This window comes from Apteryx rowi, unplaced genomic scaffold, assembly GCF_003343035.1.
Source record: "Apteryx rowi isolate R43461 unplaced genomic scaffold, aptRow1 scaffold_99, whole genome shotgun sequence".
Classification (NCBI taxonomy): domain Eukaryota; kingdom Metazoa; phylum Chordata; class Aves; order Apterygiformes; family Apterygidae; genus Apteryx; species Apteryx rowi.
Window position 1 is genome coordinate 626,584 of NW_020451304.1, and position 14,252 is coordinate 640,835.

At 68.8% G+C, this 14,252-nt stretch overlaps 1 protein-coding gene across 5 annotated transcripts in view; it reads right to left on the reverse strand.

The window, feature by feature from the left end:
• Window positions 1–14,252, reverse strand: part of ABR (ABR, RhoGEF and GTPase activating protein) — a 74,290-nt gene that overhangs the window by 3,865 nt on the left and 56,173 nt on the right. For all 5 annotated transcript variants that reach the window (XM_026055338.1, XM_026055339.1, XM_026055340.1 and 2 more), the window contains 13 exons: window positions 14,108–14,160; window positions 13,644–13,784; window positions 13,179–13,300; window positions 12,871–13,036; window positions 12,491–12,613; window positions 12,152–12,227; window positions 11,871–11,975; window positions 11,240–11,314; window positions 10,942–11,039; window positions 10,703–10,834; window positions 1,537–1,596; window positions 1,264–1,373; window positions 825–964 (listed from right to left, as the gene is read on the reverse strand). In XM_026055338.1, coding sequence (XP_025911123.1) covers window positions 825–964; window positions 1,264–1,373; window positions 1,537–1,596; window positions 10,703–10,834; window positions 10,942–11,039; window positions 11,240–11,314; window positions 11,871–11,975; window positions 12,152–12,227; window positions 12,491–12,613; window positions 12,871–13,036; window positions 13,179–13,300; window positions 13,644–13,784; window positions 14,108–14,160 — 1,401 coding nt within the window. The remainder of the gene's footprint in view (window positions 1–824; window positions 965–1,263; window positions 1,374–1,536; window positions 1,597–10,702; window positions 10,835–10,941; window positions 11,040–11,239; window positions 11,315–11,870; window positions 11,976–12,151; window positions 12,228–12,490; window positions 12,614–12,870; window positions 13,037–13,178; window positions 13,301–13,643; window positions 13,785–14,107; window positions 14,161–14,252) is intronic.

A 14,252-nucleotide genomic window follows, 5' to 3' on the forward strand; every position in this document is an offset into this window, starting at 1 on the left:
GCTCGGGGCTGGCACTCAGAGACGCACCGAGAGCCCTCCGGGTCTGCTGAGCCCCRGGAAGAGGGATGCGTGGACTAACGTGAGCGTTAACCCAGCTCCTGCCCGCGGCAGCGAGCGGCACTTAGCCACGCTGGGCATGGGAACCGCCGAGCGGCTCCGGCCTGCCCAGGCAACGGCACGCGGAACAATTTGCAAATCCATTTGCAACATTTCCCTGACTCAGTGTCTCCCCCGGAGCCGGCCAGGCGTGGAGGCAGATCAGAGAGCGCAACACACAAACACTACCGAAAATAGGTGAGGGCAGAGCAAGGCTGCCGGGATGCCTCGCGGGGGCTGGCGGGGCAGGGGCGGCCGCCCTCGCGCCGGTGGGAGGCCAGCGCGCGAGCCCGGCAGGCGCGCGCCCCTCGCTGCTGCGCCGCCGCAGGTCGGCAATTCCAGCAGCCTCGGCCCGGCCGCCCAGCTGAGACCTCTCAGCTCTTCCAGCCACCACCTCGTCCTTGCCCCTAAGCCCCTTTCTGGGCACATCTGGGCACATCTGCACGTTTTGTACACGCACGGTGCCAGACCCCAGCTTGCAGGGCCGGGTGTCACGGGAAGCGGCTGGAGGGGAGCCAGCAGGGCTCTCGACGCGGGGCTCGGGCCTGGGGGGCTCGGCCAACGCGGCCCCTCGCCCACGTGCTTTCTGAAGCTCTGCTTTAACCTCAAGCTCTGCCRAGCTCAACCGGCGAGCGACAGCCCTGCAGGCTCAGCAGAGCCTGCGAACCCTCCCAGAGCGACGCGGCTGCCCGCAGAGGAGAAGGGAAGAGACCCGCCAGGCCACTCACTTGCATCAAAGACCGCCTTCAAAGCCTGGATGTCTGTGGCGACCCCGGAGATCCGGTAGATGCCGACCTCCTCGATGCCCCTCTTCTCCACCTCCTCGATGCACTGGCGCACGATGTAAGGCACCTTGGAGCGCTCGCGCCTGGCTCAGAAAGCGGAGGTGTGAGCACGGGGTCCCGGGACCCCGCCGCGGCCAGCRCAGCCCTGCGAGCCCCGAGCCAGGCGGGATCCGCGCGCACGGCCRCAGGGACGGGGCGGGCGAGGGAAGGGGCCAGCCCCAAGCAGAGAGCAAAAACAGCGCTGGCCAGGCCCCTGCGCTCGCGGAGCCGGGCCCGGCTGAGGCAGGGGACACACCGCGAGCACAGAGCAGTCCCCCGAGTCCCCAGACCCCGCGGCTCGTAGCAACAGGAACAGGCCAGCCGCCCCCAGGCCCAGACCTACTTTGTCACGACGCTGATTTTGACTCCAAAGACACCAGTCTGCTTTTTGGACGGGGTCCTCTTCAGGCTCATGTCCCTGCTCGTGAACTTCATGGAGAACTCCACCTTGATCTGCGGGAGACACAGGCGGGCCCCGGCCCGCACCTCCGTGATGCGCGAGCCCTCGGTACGGCCCCCGTCCACCCTCCGCACCCCGCGAAGGGAAGGAGCCAGCGACTCCCCTCCYGCTGCCACGGCAGGGAAGGGCTTTGGGTCCCCCCTCGGCCCCGCTTACCCCGTTCATCTCAATCACGTCCATGTGCCAGTTCTTGGTCTGCACAGCCTGCGGGTCCAGCTGCAGGGAGAGAGGCGCGTGAGGTTCCCCCAGGCCGGCAGCCCCGCGCCGGCCCCGCTGCCTGCCCCAGCCCCACGTGCCCCAGGGCCTCTTCACCGGCCGCTGAAGCCCTTGGTCTGCAGATGGTCTCGCACACCAGACACCTTCTCCCCTAAGSACATGGGGGGATGGAGACCTTCCTCTCCACCTGCCCCACGGGGCAGCATAAAGCCCCCACCGAGCCCCCACGAGACAACTGTTCAGCACAGACCCAAGCAGCAAGAAACTTCCAAGAATCACGACTATTTCTGGAGGCAGATTAATGAAATAGAACTAGGGCAGCATTTTCCATGCAGAAAAACAACATCTTCCGATAGCCAAGGCTATTTATAACCCCTGGGAATGACGGGCTCCGCTATTTCTGGCTTTCGGGCTAGCGGGGGACTCTGTTTCGCTTCCCTTGGGCCCGGCCCGCTGCAGCCGAGGTTCTGGCGTTCCCAAGGCCCCGGACACGTGCCGCGGCAGGTGCACGGGGCTGGGCTGACGCGGGCGCAGCGTGGCCGCAGCCGGAGGCCCAGCGCCCCCAGCCCAGCGCCTGGCCGGAGGGCGCGCAGAGCTGCCCCAGTCCCCGGTGACGTGGGACCCAGCTGGAGGTGACAGCAGTGACTGCAGCCCCCCGAGGGGCCGGGCAGCGGGGCTCAGCCACAGGGACGGATGACGAGCTCCAGCTGCGAGTGCCGGCGCAGCCCCAGGGGCTGGACCCAGGGAGCGGAGCCAGGGCGAGGGAGACCGCTCACGTCAGGACGGCTGCGTGGCACCGGCTCTCCTTCCCGCGGGGACAAGGACCAGGGCTCTGCTCCTGCCTAAGGGCACGGGGCACCGCAGCAGCTGCACTGGCCCTCGCTCCAGCTGCCTTCCGAGGCTTTTGGTCCCCAGCTGGTGGCATCGATCCGTCCCCATCGATCCACATAATGCACAGCGCAGGCAGTGTGTGGGCAGCAAGGCAGAGCCCGGCTCTAATGTCCCCTCCGGGAAGGGGAAGGGACAGGCTGGGCCAGCAAAAGGGCCCCCGCAGTTGCTGCAAGCAGAGCCCGGGCTGGCCGAGCCACGGCAGCCTGCCGAGCCCGGCGCCGTCCCCGCGAGCCCCGGGCCTGGCTGAGCGGCGGTGAGCGCAAGTGCCGGGCACTCGGCCCCGGTGCCACGTGAACCAGCTGCGGTTTCCAGCGCGTGGCCCAGGAATGTCTCCTGACGTGGTTTCCTCGCCGGCGCCCCAGCGCACGGGAGAGCCCAGGCGAGCCCTGCGCCGCCCCCCTGCCCGCCGAGCCCTGCGGCGGGGGAGAAGAGGAGGAGGAGGGGGAGTGGGAGGAAGGCTACCGCTGCCCTGGGTTCCCGTGGGGCCCCGCAGCAGGTCTGCACGCAGGGATCACGAAGCTGCAGCCAGCCCGAAGCCAACTCCAGCCCTGCCACTCTGAGTCCCCCGTGTCCCTCCTCCATCACGGGGCAGAGCCTCCCACGGCGTGCCGGCCGCCACGGGGAACGCCAGGGCCCGCACGGCACAGCCACAGCCTCCCCCGGCACGGCGGGGCCTGAGACCCTCCGGGTGGGAGCACCCTGCTCCCAGGTCCCACGCGCCTGTCCCCAGCCCGTGGCACCCACCGCTTCTCCCCGCGCAGCCCGTTCGCGGCACCGCCACGCAGCCTGGCTCCGCGGCACAGCCTCACGGGTGAGGAACGGAGCGCCCGGCCCCGCGAGCCCCGGCGGCGGCAGGGAAGCTGCCCGCCGTCCCCCCGCCGGGGCAGGAGCACACGCCGGTGAGGGCGGCTCCGGGCCTCCCCGCTCTGCAACGCGAGGTTAATCGGAAACAACACGCACGTCTTCCCGTCCCCATCCCGTGGTCCCCYGAGCTCCGATAGCCCTCCGATAGTCATTGCTGCCCCAGTCGGAGCTGGCCCGAGCCCCCTCGCAGCCTGGGCAGGTCCCTGCGACCCGCAGGGCCCGGAGGCGGCTCTGCCCAGCACGTGGGCACCGAGCTGAGGCCCGGCCCCGGCGCTGCTCGAGCCCGGCCTGCTCTGCCCCGTCCCCTGGCACGGGCGGCAGCACCGCTGCGCTGCCAGATCCCCGCAGGAAGCAAAGCCGCGGCCGACGCTTCGGCTCCGCATGTGGGAGGGACGTGGGATGCACCGGAGCTACCTCCTGCCCACGCGGCACTGGGAGCGGCGAACGCCCGGGCTCAGGCACCGCCACCGCCTGCCTTCCCTCGACCAGAGGGAGCCGCAGTGCTCGCGCACGCCCCGGGGACGTCCCAGACCCGGCGGGGGGAACCTCCTTGCTGGCCTCAGGCATGGTGCCCCAGGGGAAACAGCGCCCGTGCCAGCGGCGTGCGAGACAGCACGGTGACATGCTGCTGTCACAGTCCTGGCGTTGTGTCAGTGCCCAGCGCGTCCCTGCTGGAGCCGGGAGAGCTGCCCAACCTCGTCCAGGTGTGGACACGGATCAGGCCCCACGCAGCAGCTCTGTGCCGGATGCTGAACAAGGTGTTCAGAGGTGCTTCCAGGCCCCCTGGGCTTAGTCGGCTTCAAACATCTGCCTGTGCCGGGGCAAACGTCTCGGCCGGGTGACCGGTCCCTCTCCGGAGCTGCTCGCTCCTGCATCTCAGCAATGGGGCATCCATGTCCAGGCTGGCACCAAGACTGTGCTGCGATGCAGTTCTCATCCAAGGCGACGCGAAACACCCCCTGCTCCAGGCTGCGGCCCACAAACATTTGCAGTCATCCTGTTTTGCCAAATCGTCTGCAGGTGTTTGCTTGCAAGACGAGGCCCCTCGGCCCCGAGGGCGAGGCGGCGGYGTGGCCAGAGACGAGCATCCCGGCAGCCCTGCAGGGCTTCCTGCGCCCTGGGGAGGCGCCGAGGGCAGAGGGACACCACAAGCCTTCTCCCCCGCCGTCCGTGCCTGCTGCTTGTCCTGTGCACAGCCGGACGCTGGACTCGAAGGAGATGAGGCCACTTCCTCGGATTTTGTCCTCAAAGCACCTCCGGGCCGTGGGCTGCTGACACAGCTCCTGCATGGGCAGCGGGAGCCCCGCTGTGCCGAGACAGGTACAGCCGCTGCCAGCYGGGCCGGGCCGGGCTGGGGCCGAGCCGGGCTGCTGCACCGCTGACTCCCCGGGGCTCCTGGGTGAGGAGCCGGCAATGACCTCAGCCGGCTCCAAACCCTCGCGGCGGCTCTCCAAGGCCCCGAGCAGCAGGACGCCGCAGCAGGGCAGGGGCTGCCAGGCTGGGCACGTCCCTTCCTCACACCCATGAGGTCACCCAGCGCATCAGCCCTGGGCAAAGCCATCATGAGCAAACCGGTGACTCAGCCGGCGAGACCGTCTCCGCTAGGGCAGACCCGCGCCCGGCAGGCCCTGCGCCACCCCGGGTGCCGAATCCCAGGGGAGCCGCTACAGCCGGAGCATCCCATCCTATCAGCACAGCTCCCGCAGGCGCCCCCGGCCCCGGCTGCACCCACACGCGCCCCTGCCCACGCCGGCTCCGGCGGGCAAGGGGGTGCTCCCCCCCGCCGCGGCGGCACCGGCGGCTCCTTCGCTAGGGAACCAGGCGGTTGCTAAGCTGCTCCGCGCCGCGGGGGCCAAGCGGCCCCCGCAGCAGCCAACAATGCTGCCGACAAAGCGCGGCCCCAAAAAAGTGGCAGCTCGCAGCCCCGGCTGACGGCAACCTGAGAAGCGGCGCGTGCCCGCGGCACGCCAGGAGCCCTCGCGGGAGCCATGCGCAGACCTGCTGGGGCCGCAGACGGAGCACGCGGAGGGCTCGACCGTCCTGCCGGGGCCGAGCGCCGGCGCTTCCCCTGCAGCCTCGGGGCCCCCCGGCTGGGCAGCAAACGGGTCGGCGGGGAAGCTGCTGGCTGCGGCAGGACGYGTGGGGCTGGGAGCGCTCGCCGGAGAGCCGTTGGGCTCAGCACATCACGTTACACATCACGTTACAGCTGCTCGCGTCCAGAAAAACAAACAGGGGCCGTTTCCCAGCAGGGAGAGGCCGCAGCTCCTTTGCGGGGTGTCTCGGGACCGCGCAGCCCCTGCTCACCCGGCTCCCCCTGCGCCGGAGCAGCAGCCGCGGGCAGGAATCACGGAGCAGAGGGAAACAAAAGCACCCTGGGGCTTGACACGGCAGCCAGCGGGCGGCTTCCCAACGCAGCCCTCGCCGCCCCTTAATCCCCGCTCCGGGAGCGGCGGCTGCACAGAAACGAGGTTAATGCCGCTGCGTCACAGCCAGCCCCGCCGGGGAGCAGGCGAGCGCTGTTTCCGAGCAAACCGCGGCCCCAGCGCGGACGAGTTGCGCCCGCACGTGCCAGGGCAGCTCCTGCGCGCGGCCCCGGCCGAGCCCCGAGCCAGCACCTCGCTGCGGAGGGGGATCCGCAGGGGGAGACCCCCGGCACCCCGCGTCCCCCTGTGAGAGATCACGGGAGCTTCAGGGCAGCCTGCGACGCTGCCTTCCCCTCCCTCACCCCCGCCTGCGCCCACCCCTGCACTTCATCCTCCCCCAAAGACGGGCAGCACCTGCTAACGCAGCTGCAACGCGGCTGTGACCCCAGCACCAGCTGGGGCCCAGAGGCGCCTGCGACGGACCAAGGGTRTTTGCAGAACAAGCGGCACCTATCGCCCATCCTGGGACCCGGCAGGCGGGCGCTGGGTGCTCTGGCTCCCCGGGAGCCYGCAAGCGGCGCTGCCTCCCCTGCGAGCCCCGCGGCAGAGCCGGCCRACGGCCGCGGCCGGGCAGGGGGCTCCCCCCCAGGGCGCAGCCGTGCCCCCGCGCTCCCCAACCTCCGCCGGGCCCTGGGAYGTGGTAGCCCACCCCTCGCCCTGCCTGGACGCGCCACGTGAGGCCACATCTCYTCCCCGCTGCCCTCGCGCTGCCAGGGTGCTGCACCCCACGCGGCCAGCCCCGGGGCACCCCGCCACCAAACCAACCAGCCGCTCCGGGGACGCGGCTGCCCCCAGCCCGTAAAGGGGGAGAGCCYGGGAGAGGGGGAGAGACAACAAGCACCCAGGGACTAACTACTTCCGAGAGCTCCCAAAGCAGCCCCGCAGCCCTTTCCCCATGGCAAGGGGGCACCAAGGCACCCCCAAAGTTGGAGATCCTGGCCAATTTGCCCCCTGCAAGCAAAGCCACCAGCCAAAAAGCCACCGGGTAAACCAGACCAGGGAAGCCRGGCACGGACCCGGCGGGGTGCACGCCACGACCGCCCCCCGGCCGCCCGCTCCGTCCCCCGAGCCCCGGAGAGGCACCTTCTGCCGGAGCAGCTTGCTGCGCACCCTGCCCCAGAGGCGGGCGCCCGTGTTGGAGGGGCGCTTGCCGTCGGGCTCCTCGATACGCTCCAGGCAGCCATGCTCCAGGCGCTCGCACACGGAGCCGGGGCTGCAGTCCGGCTGCACCAGCACGTCCGTCATCGCGACCGCTTCGGCTCCRGCCACGCAAGACAGCAGGGATCCCCCGGCAGGGCCAACGGGAGGGCCCGGGCACGGCCCCGGCTGCCTTAGGAGAGCACCGGCATCCCCGCTGCGGCGGGAGGGCAGTTAGCGGTGCCCGGGGCGGCTCAGCGCGCAGAGGCGAGCGCTGCTCCGGCTGCGCAGCAGCGAGCAGGCAGGGCTCATCTTCCAGGGTGTGAGCCAGGCTGGCGCGCTGCGCGGCGGCTCGGCAGCCCCAAAAGCCTCCCTCCCCCTCCGAGGAAGTGACTCAAAGGCAGGCCCCCCCGGCGGCCCCCACGCGTTTAACTCTCGCCGCGCCGCCCACCCGCCGCGGCCTCGGACAGGCTGCTCAGCCCCGCCGCGGCCGTTAACCGCTTCCCCGTTCGAGCAGGAGGCCCGGCCGCGCGGCAGCGGCCGAAGCTCCCCCGGCCCCTTGGGGTGCAGGCTGGTCCTCRGGGACCGCGCTGGCCTTGCCGGTCGGGGCGAGGGCGCAGGGACGGCCCTTCGGGGGCTCCTGCCAGGCCTGGGGATGCGCTGGGGTGCTGGGTGCCCCTCCACATCTCCCCGGCCTGCCCCGGCCCTTGTCGCCTCTGCTCCGGTGGAGCCGGCTGGGACACAGGGGTGACCCTGCCCGCACCCCTGCCCCAGCACAGCCTCTGCCTGCCCGCAGTGCCCCCGGCACGCAGGGGCCCTGCAAGGTGCAAGCTCAGAGATGTCACCAGGCACAAGCTTGGGGACTCGCGCTGCCCCCGTCCCCATCCAGAACTCAGTGCCGGGCAGGATCTAGCCCTCAGCAGCCCAGGCCTGCAGCCCCTCGCAGGGCCGGGGAGACAGCAGAGCCCCGACACCGCAATCCTGCCGCCTCCAGAGCTTCTGCCAGGCCAGCGCGAGGGCGGCTGGACGGGGAGCCGTATCCCACACCAGGTGCCCATGGCCACCATCTCCACTGCGATGGCCACGTCTCCTTCCCGTGCATCGCACAGGGGCTGCGCAGCTGGGAAGGGGCTGCTCCATCCAGCCCCATTACCCCCAAACTGCCAGAGACCCTGTCCAGCACCGTGTCCTTGCCCACCTCGGGGCCGGACTGCTCTCTCCCCCCTGCCTGTGCTCGCGGGCTGCTCTGCACAACCCCGGTATCCACCTGCCACCCACCGCGGCACCGGGCAGCCCTGCCCGCCCGGCCCCGGCAGCACCAAAYGAGGCYGCCYGGCCGCCGGGGCTGCCACGGCCTCRGAGCCGGGCTGAGCCCTGTCGTGCCAGGGACACGGAGCCCCTGCACCCCCCCCCCACGGCCCAGCCCGGCCTGGGAAACGGCACGCAGAATGGGGTTAATGGCAGCCGGGAGCGGGAGCGGCTGCGGAGCCGTCCCCACGCCCAGACGCACCCTCCCACGGACCAGCCGGCGTCGCGGCAGGGTCCACGCGGCTTCGCTGCTGTCCCGGCTGCGGCACRGGGCTCCAGCCACGGAGATGTGGGGCCGGGCAGGGCCCCAATGCTGCGCTTGGCCCAGCACGGACCCCTCCGGGGCTTGGTGTCGGGATCCTCGAGGTGACCCTGGGCAACGACTGCAGCACCATCCCCAACCATGTCCTCTATGTTGGCACGATGTGACCTGCCCGTGTCCCCTCCGCAGCCATGGGGCTTCCCCGCTGCTCCCCCCGGGAAAGGCGCTGCGGTGTCCCCTTTGCACGCCGACCCGTTCCCCTGCCCGGYGTCCAACAGCCAGGGCCGAGGTGCAGGGAAGGTCCCAGGAGCAGCCGTCTGCTTCCCATTGCAGCCTTCCTGCCCCCGAGCGACTGCGGGGCCGGAACAGGGACGCTCAGCACGTGGCAGGGAGGGCACCGGGAGCCAGGCTGCTGCGGCCTGGGATGCCGCTAAGCTGCTTTCGTGGCCAGTCCACGTGCCTGAACCGGCAGAACAGAGCCTGGCAGCAGGCACGGCGCCTGCTGCGCGTGGGGACAGCGCGGGGGTTTGCCCATCCTGGCAGTCCCCCCACGTGCCAAGGGCCTTTGCTGAGCTGCTGACCCCAGCATTTCCAGTGCTTCCCGCTCCCGCTGCTAACTGGGACCAGCAGCGGCTCATGAAGAGCCCAGGGTCCATCCASGGCAGCATCTCTGCCTCGGGAGCCCAGGGCAGAGGGCGAGGAAGCAGCCCCAGGCCTTGGCCGCAACCCAGACGCCCACGGGCGGCCCGTCTGTCTCGCCTGTATCCGTGCTGCCTCCGCGCCTCCCTGCCCCGCTGCCCACCCAGGTCCCACGGCAGGGCCAGCGCCCCTGCCCCAAAAGCTCTGGCCCCRGGTGACAGCGCGACAGCCTCGATCCTGCCCCCACGGACACTGCTCCGTCCAGCCAGGCCCCCTCTGGAGTCGGCAGCCCCCGGGCCTCCTCGCTCCCATTCTTCCTCCCCGGCTTTCGCACCGCAGAGACGGGCTGTGCTGTCCCTGTCCCTGTCCCGACCCCCTCGTCCCCCAGCGTGACTCATGTTTGTTGACACAGGCTATTTCCGAGAGCGCAGCTGGGCTGGCTCCCTGGGGGGGCTGAGCCCCCGCCCCGCACCGCCGGGCCCAGCGCCACCCCTGCCCCCAAGGAGGRGGGCGGTGGGGCAATTTCTGCCAGGGACAAGCTGTTGGCAAAGCTGAGCCCCCATCTCTCGCCTCGCATGGGCCTGTCCCCCCATAGYGCCTCCCTCCCCGCAGCGACGTTTCATGCTCCTTCCTCCTCCCCGGGGAGCTGCCCTCCGGCATTTTCCCAGGGAAGAGGCAGCCACGCCGGGCCCTTTGAAGTGGGCTCGGGGGTGGAGGGACACGTCCCAGGAGCAACGCTGTCCCGGCAGAGGAGGAAAGGCAGCCAGGCTGGAGGTCCCCACCAAGGCACTGCTTGGGGCACCTCTGTCCCAAACCATCTCCCGTTGCCCTGGGCCTCCCCGCGGCCTGCCGAAGGCGGACGCTGCGGGGATGCAGGCCCCGGGGCCGCGCTGGCCCCCTCCGCCTGCCCTGCCGGCCCTGCTCACCTGGGAGCATCTCAGGGCAGCCGAGGCCTCCATCCTCCCTGCCCGGCAACCGCCAATCCGAGGCGCCTCAGCCGTTGCCCTGGCAACACCCGTTGCCATAACAGCAGCGCCGATAGAGGTGCAGGCAAGGCAGATGGTGACAGAGGGGGACAGCCGCGGCCGGCGGGGAGGCACGGCTGCGCTGGCACGGGGAGCGGGGCTGCACGCGCGGAGCCCTCCCCGGGGCGGCGGCCGCCAGCATCGCRGCTGCTTCGCCGGAGCCGGCCCCCCTCCCCGCGGCCTCCGTCTGCCCGGCCGTGCCGTGGCGCACCGGCAGGAAGGAAACACTTCCAGCCCAGCACGCGCCAGCCTGCTCCTCTCCCGGTTCCCCGGCTGACGCGCATTCACCGAGACCGACGCGGGAGCTGTGCCGGGGCCTGGGGCCGGATGCACGCTCGGGGGCAGCTGCCAGCTTTGCCGCCTCCCCAGGATCCTGTCTTGCTTTGTCCCACCTTCTGCCGGGATGACGCTCCGGATCATCACTCACATCCCTGCTGCCCATCCACCTCGCGCCCTTCAAACCCGAGCTGAGACCCCCGCACTCTGCTCCCAAAGGCACAGCAGCCTGTTGAGCTTCTCCGATCCCAGGCACAAGCCTGGAACGGCCCAGCACATACCTGGATCTGCCCCTTGCCCATGATCTTGTCCACGATTTCATTGTTGTCCTTGTTGAGCTTGGTCTTGTCGTAGCATTTCTCGTAGCACAGGATCCGCAGGGACTGGGAGCCCTCCAGCTCAATCTCAAACTCCTGGGGAGCAGAGGGAGGGTGGCTCAGCCCCAGAACGGCTTCAAAACCGGGGCTGGAAGGGAGAGGGGAGCACAGTCCCTTCCCTGCATCCTGCTGCCTCCTCTCACCTCATTCCACTGCGGCTCAGTTGTGTCCCGGAAAACCCTGGTCTTGGCTTTGCTGACAAAGTAGCCGAAGGAGTCCACTTCCAGTGTGCAGTAAAGGTCTGGGAAAGAAGATACAGCTGAGTGCCCGAGTGACACTTCCCAGCACTCGCACAGGGACATCAGCACTGAGCTCCCAGGACCCATTGGCTCCCGGGCCTTTCCCGCGGGACTGCTGAGCGGAGAGCAGGGCCCCATGTTGGAGCCGAGCTCACGCGTGTCCCTCCGAGCGCTCCGAGACAGCCTGGGCACCCCCACTTACTGGCAGACTGCTTGAAGCCCTTGGCAGAGTGGACGATGACATGCAGGAACCCGTAGAGCCCGGGGGACTCGTCGTCTGCAACGGAGGGAGCAGAAGGACATTATTAGGGCTCCAGATTCAGTCTCCAGCGCCCCCAGGACCAGGGCATCCCCGGGACAGACTTTCCCATAGCAAGCCCCAGCACAGACCACTGAGATGTTGGGTGCCTGCAGTGACGTTGCGGTGTCTCCAACCCCTGTGGAGGGCTGCCCCAAAAGGCTGGGAAAGGACAAGTCCCCTGCTGCTGGACAGCCCTAGGGGACATTCCCAGTAGGACTGGCTGGTCTCACTCTGGGGACACCCTGGTCCTACTCAGCCTGTGGAGATGCTGGAGGGACCCCAAAGCCAGCCGGGGAGCAGAGACCTCGGTGCAGCTGGGACACTCTGTGTCCATGCCTGACTCTGCCCCGCCAGTGCCACCTGGTGGGTACATCTCCCCTGCACAGCCTGGACAGCCTGAGCAGAGCCCCCCACTCCAAGCGAGGGACCCTGCAGGCCCCAGGCCATGCTGCGTGGGGACACTGTGCTCCCCAAGGAGGGAGAGGCAATTGCTCGGAGGGAAAGAGGGGCCTCCAGCCCAGTGGACACTCACCATCCTTATTACTGGTGACTGGGATGTTGTGGACAGTGCGTAGCTTGAAGCAGGATCCCGTGAGCACCTGCAGCTCCACCGAGCTCAGGACGAAGGCCTGGAGGTCTGGGAGAGGGCAGGCAGGGAGCCTCAGCAGGGTGCAGCCAGCGCTGCCCCGGGGCATCAGGCTGCAGCAGGCTGCAATCCTGCAGGGCCTCCCTGCAGCCCATGGGACCCAGGAGCTGGGGCAACTCCCACGGGGGCCAAGAGCCCCAAGGGGCTCTCAGCAGCGCAGGACTTACCCTTTTTCTGCAGTTTCTGAATGGCCTCCCTCCACTCAGACCTCTCGTAGTCGGATGATAGCAGGAACAGGTAGCTCTGGAAGAGAGAGGGTGATGCAGAAAGCTGTAGGCACACAGGGCTGTGTGCAGAGCCCCAGATGTGCCAGGGTGGCAGAAATCACAGCGCTGATGGATGGTTGGGACGGAAGGTCTGTGGCGCAGCCACTGCCCTGCACGCTTGAGCCCTGCTGGGACCCTCCAGACAGCAGCTGAGAGGGGCAAGACTTGACTCTCCCTGGCCAGCGCAGCGCAATACGGCCCCCTCCACCTCGCTCGCTGCCTCCAGCCTGCCCTCCTCACCTTGCCGTTGCGGTTGTGGATGCGGAAGGGAATGGCAGGCGAGTTCAACAGCAGCCAGAATTCGTTCTCAAACATCTTCTTTTTGAGGCGTTCGATGGCCCGGCTCTGCCCCTTGTTGGCTTTCTGCAGGCAGGGAGAGGACAGAGGGTCTGGGTTGGCCAGGGACACACAGGCAAGACTCCCCAAGCGCCCCCATTGCCCATGTGTCCCATCCCCAGGACGGGGTGTTAGCTGCCCATCCATGACCCCACACTGGGGCAGACGGTCCAGCCCCATGGGCATCTCAGCATATGGCACACACCTGCACCACTAGCCAGCCCCAGATGTCCCCACAGCAGTGGGCCCCATGTCCTCCCTGGCCCCCCACATCCTCCTCTTACCTCCTTCTGCACCTCGCTCTTGATGGCTGAGATTTTCATCTTCATGTCCTCCAGCTCGTGGTCAGGGATGACGTGGACCTGCGGGCAGTGCTCCGACTCCTCCGGTGATGGGAACACCAGGTCAGCCAGGGGCACGTACCACTTGCAGTCGTACTGCTGGTGCTTCCTGCAGTCGAGGGGCAGGCGCTGAGCGATGCCTCCTGGGCCCTGCCCAATCCTCCCTGCTGGCACATCTCCTGGAGACATCCCCTGTCCTGCCAGCGGATGGGGCATGCAGGATATCCACCCAAGCCCAGTGCCCTCCTTACCCCACTGCTGTCTTCTTCAGCTTGGCACAGAGCAGGACGTCAGTGAAGAGGAAGACATGTCGCAGCTTCCGCGAGCCCTCTGACAGCTCCACCAAGAAGCCATCCTTGACTAGCTGCCGGGTCTGCAGGGAGGCAAGGCTGGCATGAGAGTGGGCAGAGAGCGAAGGCCAACAAACTGCAGGGGACAGACACCCCCGTTCCACTCCACGGCTTGGCCAACAGGAGCATGAGAAGGTCCACATCCCCTGGATGCCATTACAGTCCCCTGCTCTCAGTAGGGTGCCAGCAAGCAGCAAGGACCAGGTACAGCCCCAACTCCGCACCCTGGGGCTGCATCAATAAGACCCCTCTCCATCTCCCAGCCAAGCACTGTGGGGTGGCTCAGAGCAGAGACGCTAGCTGGGGGCTTGCAGAGAGCTCAGCCATTGCCCTGCGCCCAGGCACTGCCCTCCCCGCCTGCCTCACCTCCCCCTTGGGGGTGGTGACTGCTGTCCTCCGTGGATCGATGTCCTCATTGATGCTGGAGAGGAAGTTCTGCGAGATGCGGAGGGCATCCTGGAGCAGCGGGTAGTCGGGGTGGTCGGCAGGGGTGTGCTTGAGGAGGTCCTGGAACGGGACAGCCGTGGATGAGCAGCCCAACGGTACTGCCCTCCTGCAGCACCCACCCCGGGGTGTTCCCAGAGGACCCCAGGCAGCGGTCCCCGGGACACAGGCAGCTCCCGGTGAAGAAGCTGCCAGGTGATCATCTCCCAGGAGCTATGGGACCCAGCCACAGCATGCCATGGGGATGGAGAGCCACCAAGAGCCTGTTCCATGCCAGGCAAGGCCATCCCAGCCCCAACGCCCAAGGGAATGTAGTTTCCATCGACTGTCTTGCCCCATGATATCTCAGCATCCCACCTTCACCTCCAGGCTGGCATCACACTCACATGCAGGACAAGGGTGCTCCGTGTCACGCGGTCAATGGGTTTGTACAGCAACGCTGCGGGGAGACACAAGGCGTCAGCAGCCACCCGCCTGCCGGGGCCCAGCACCTCTCCCCCCCACCCCATCCCTGCCACAGGAGCCAACACA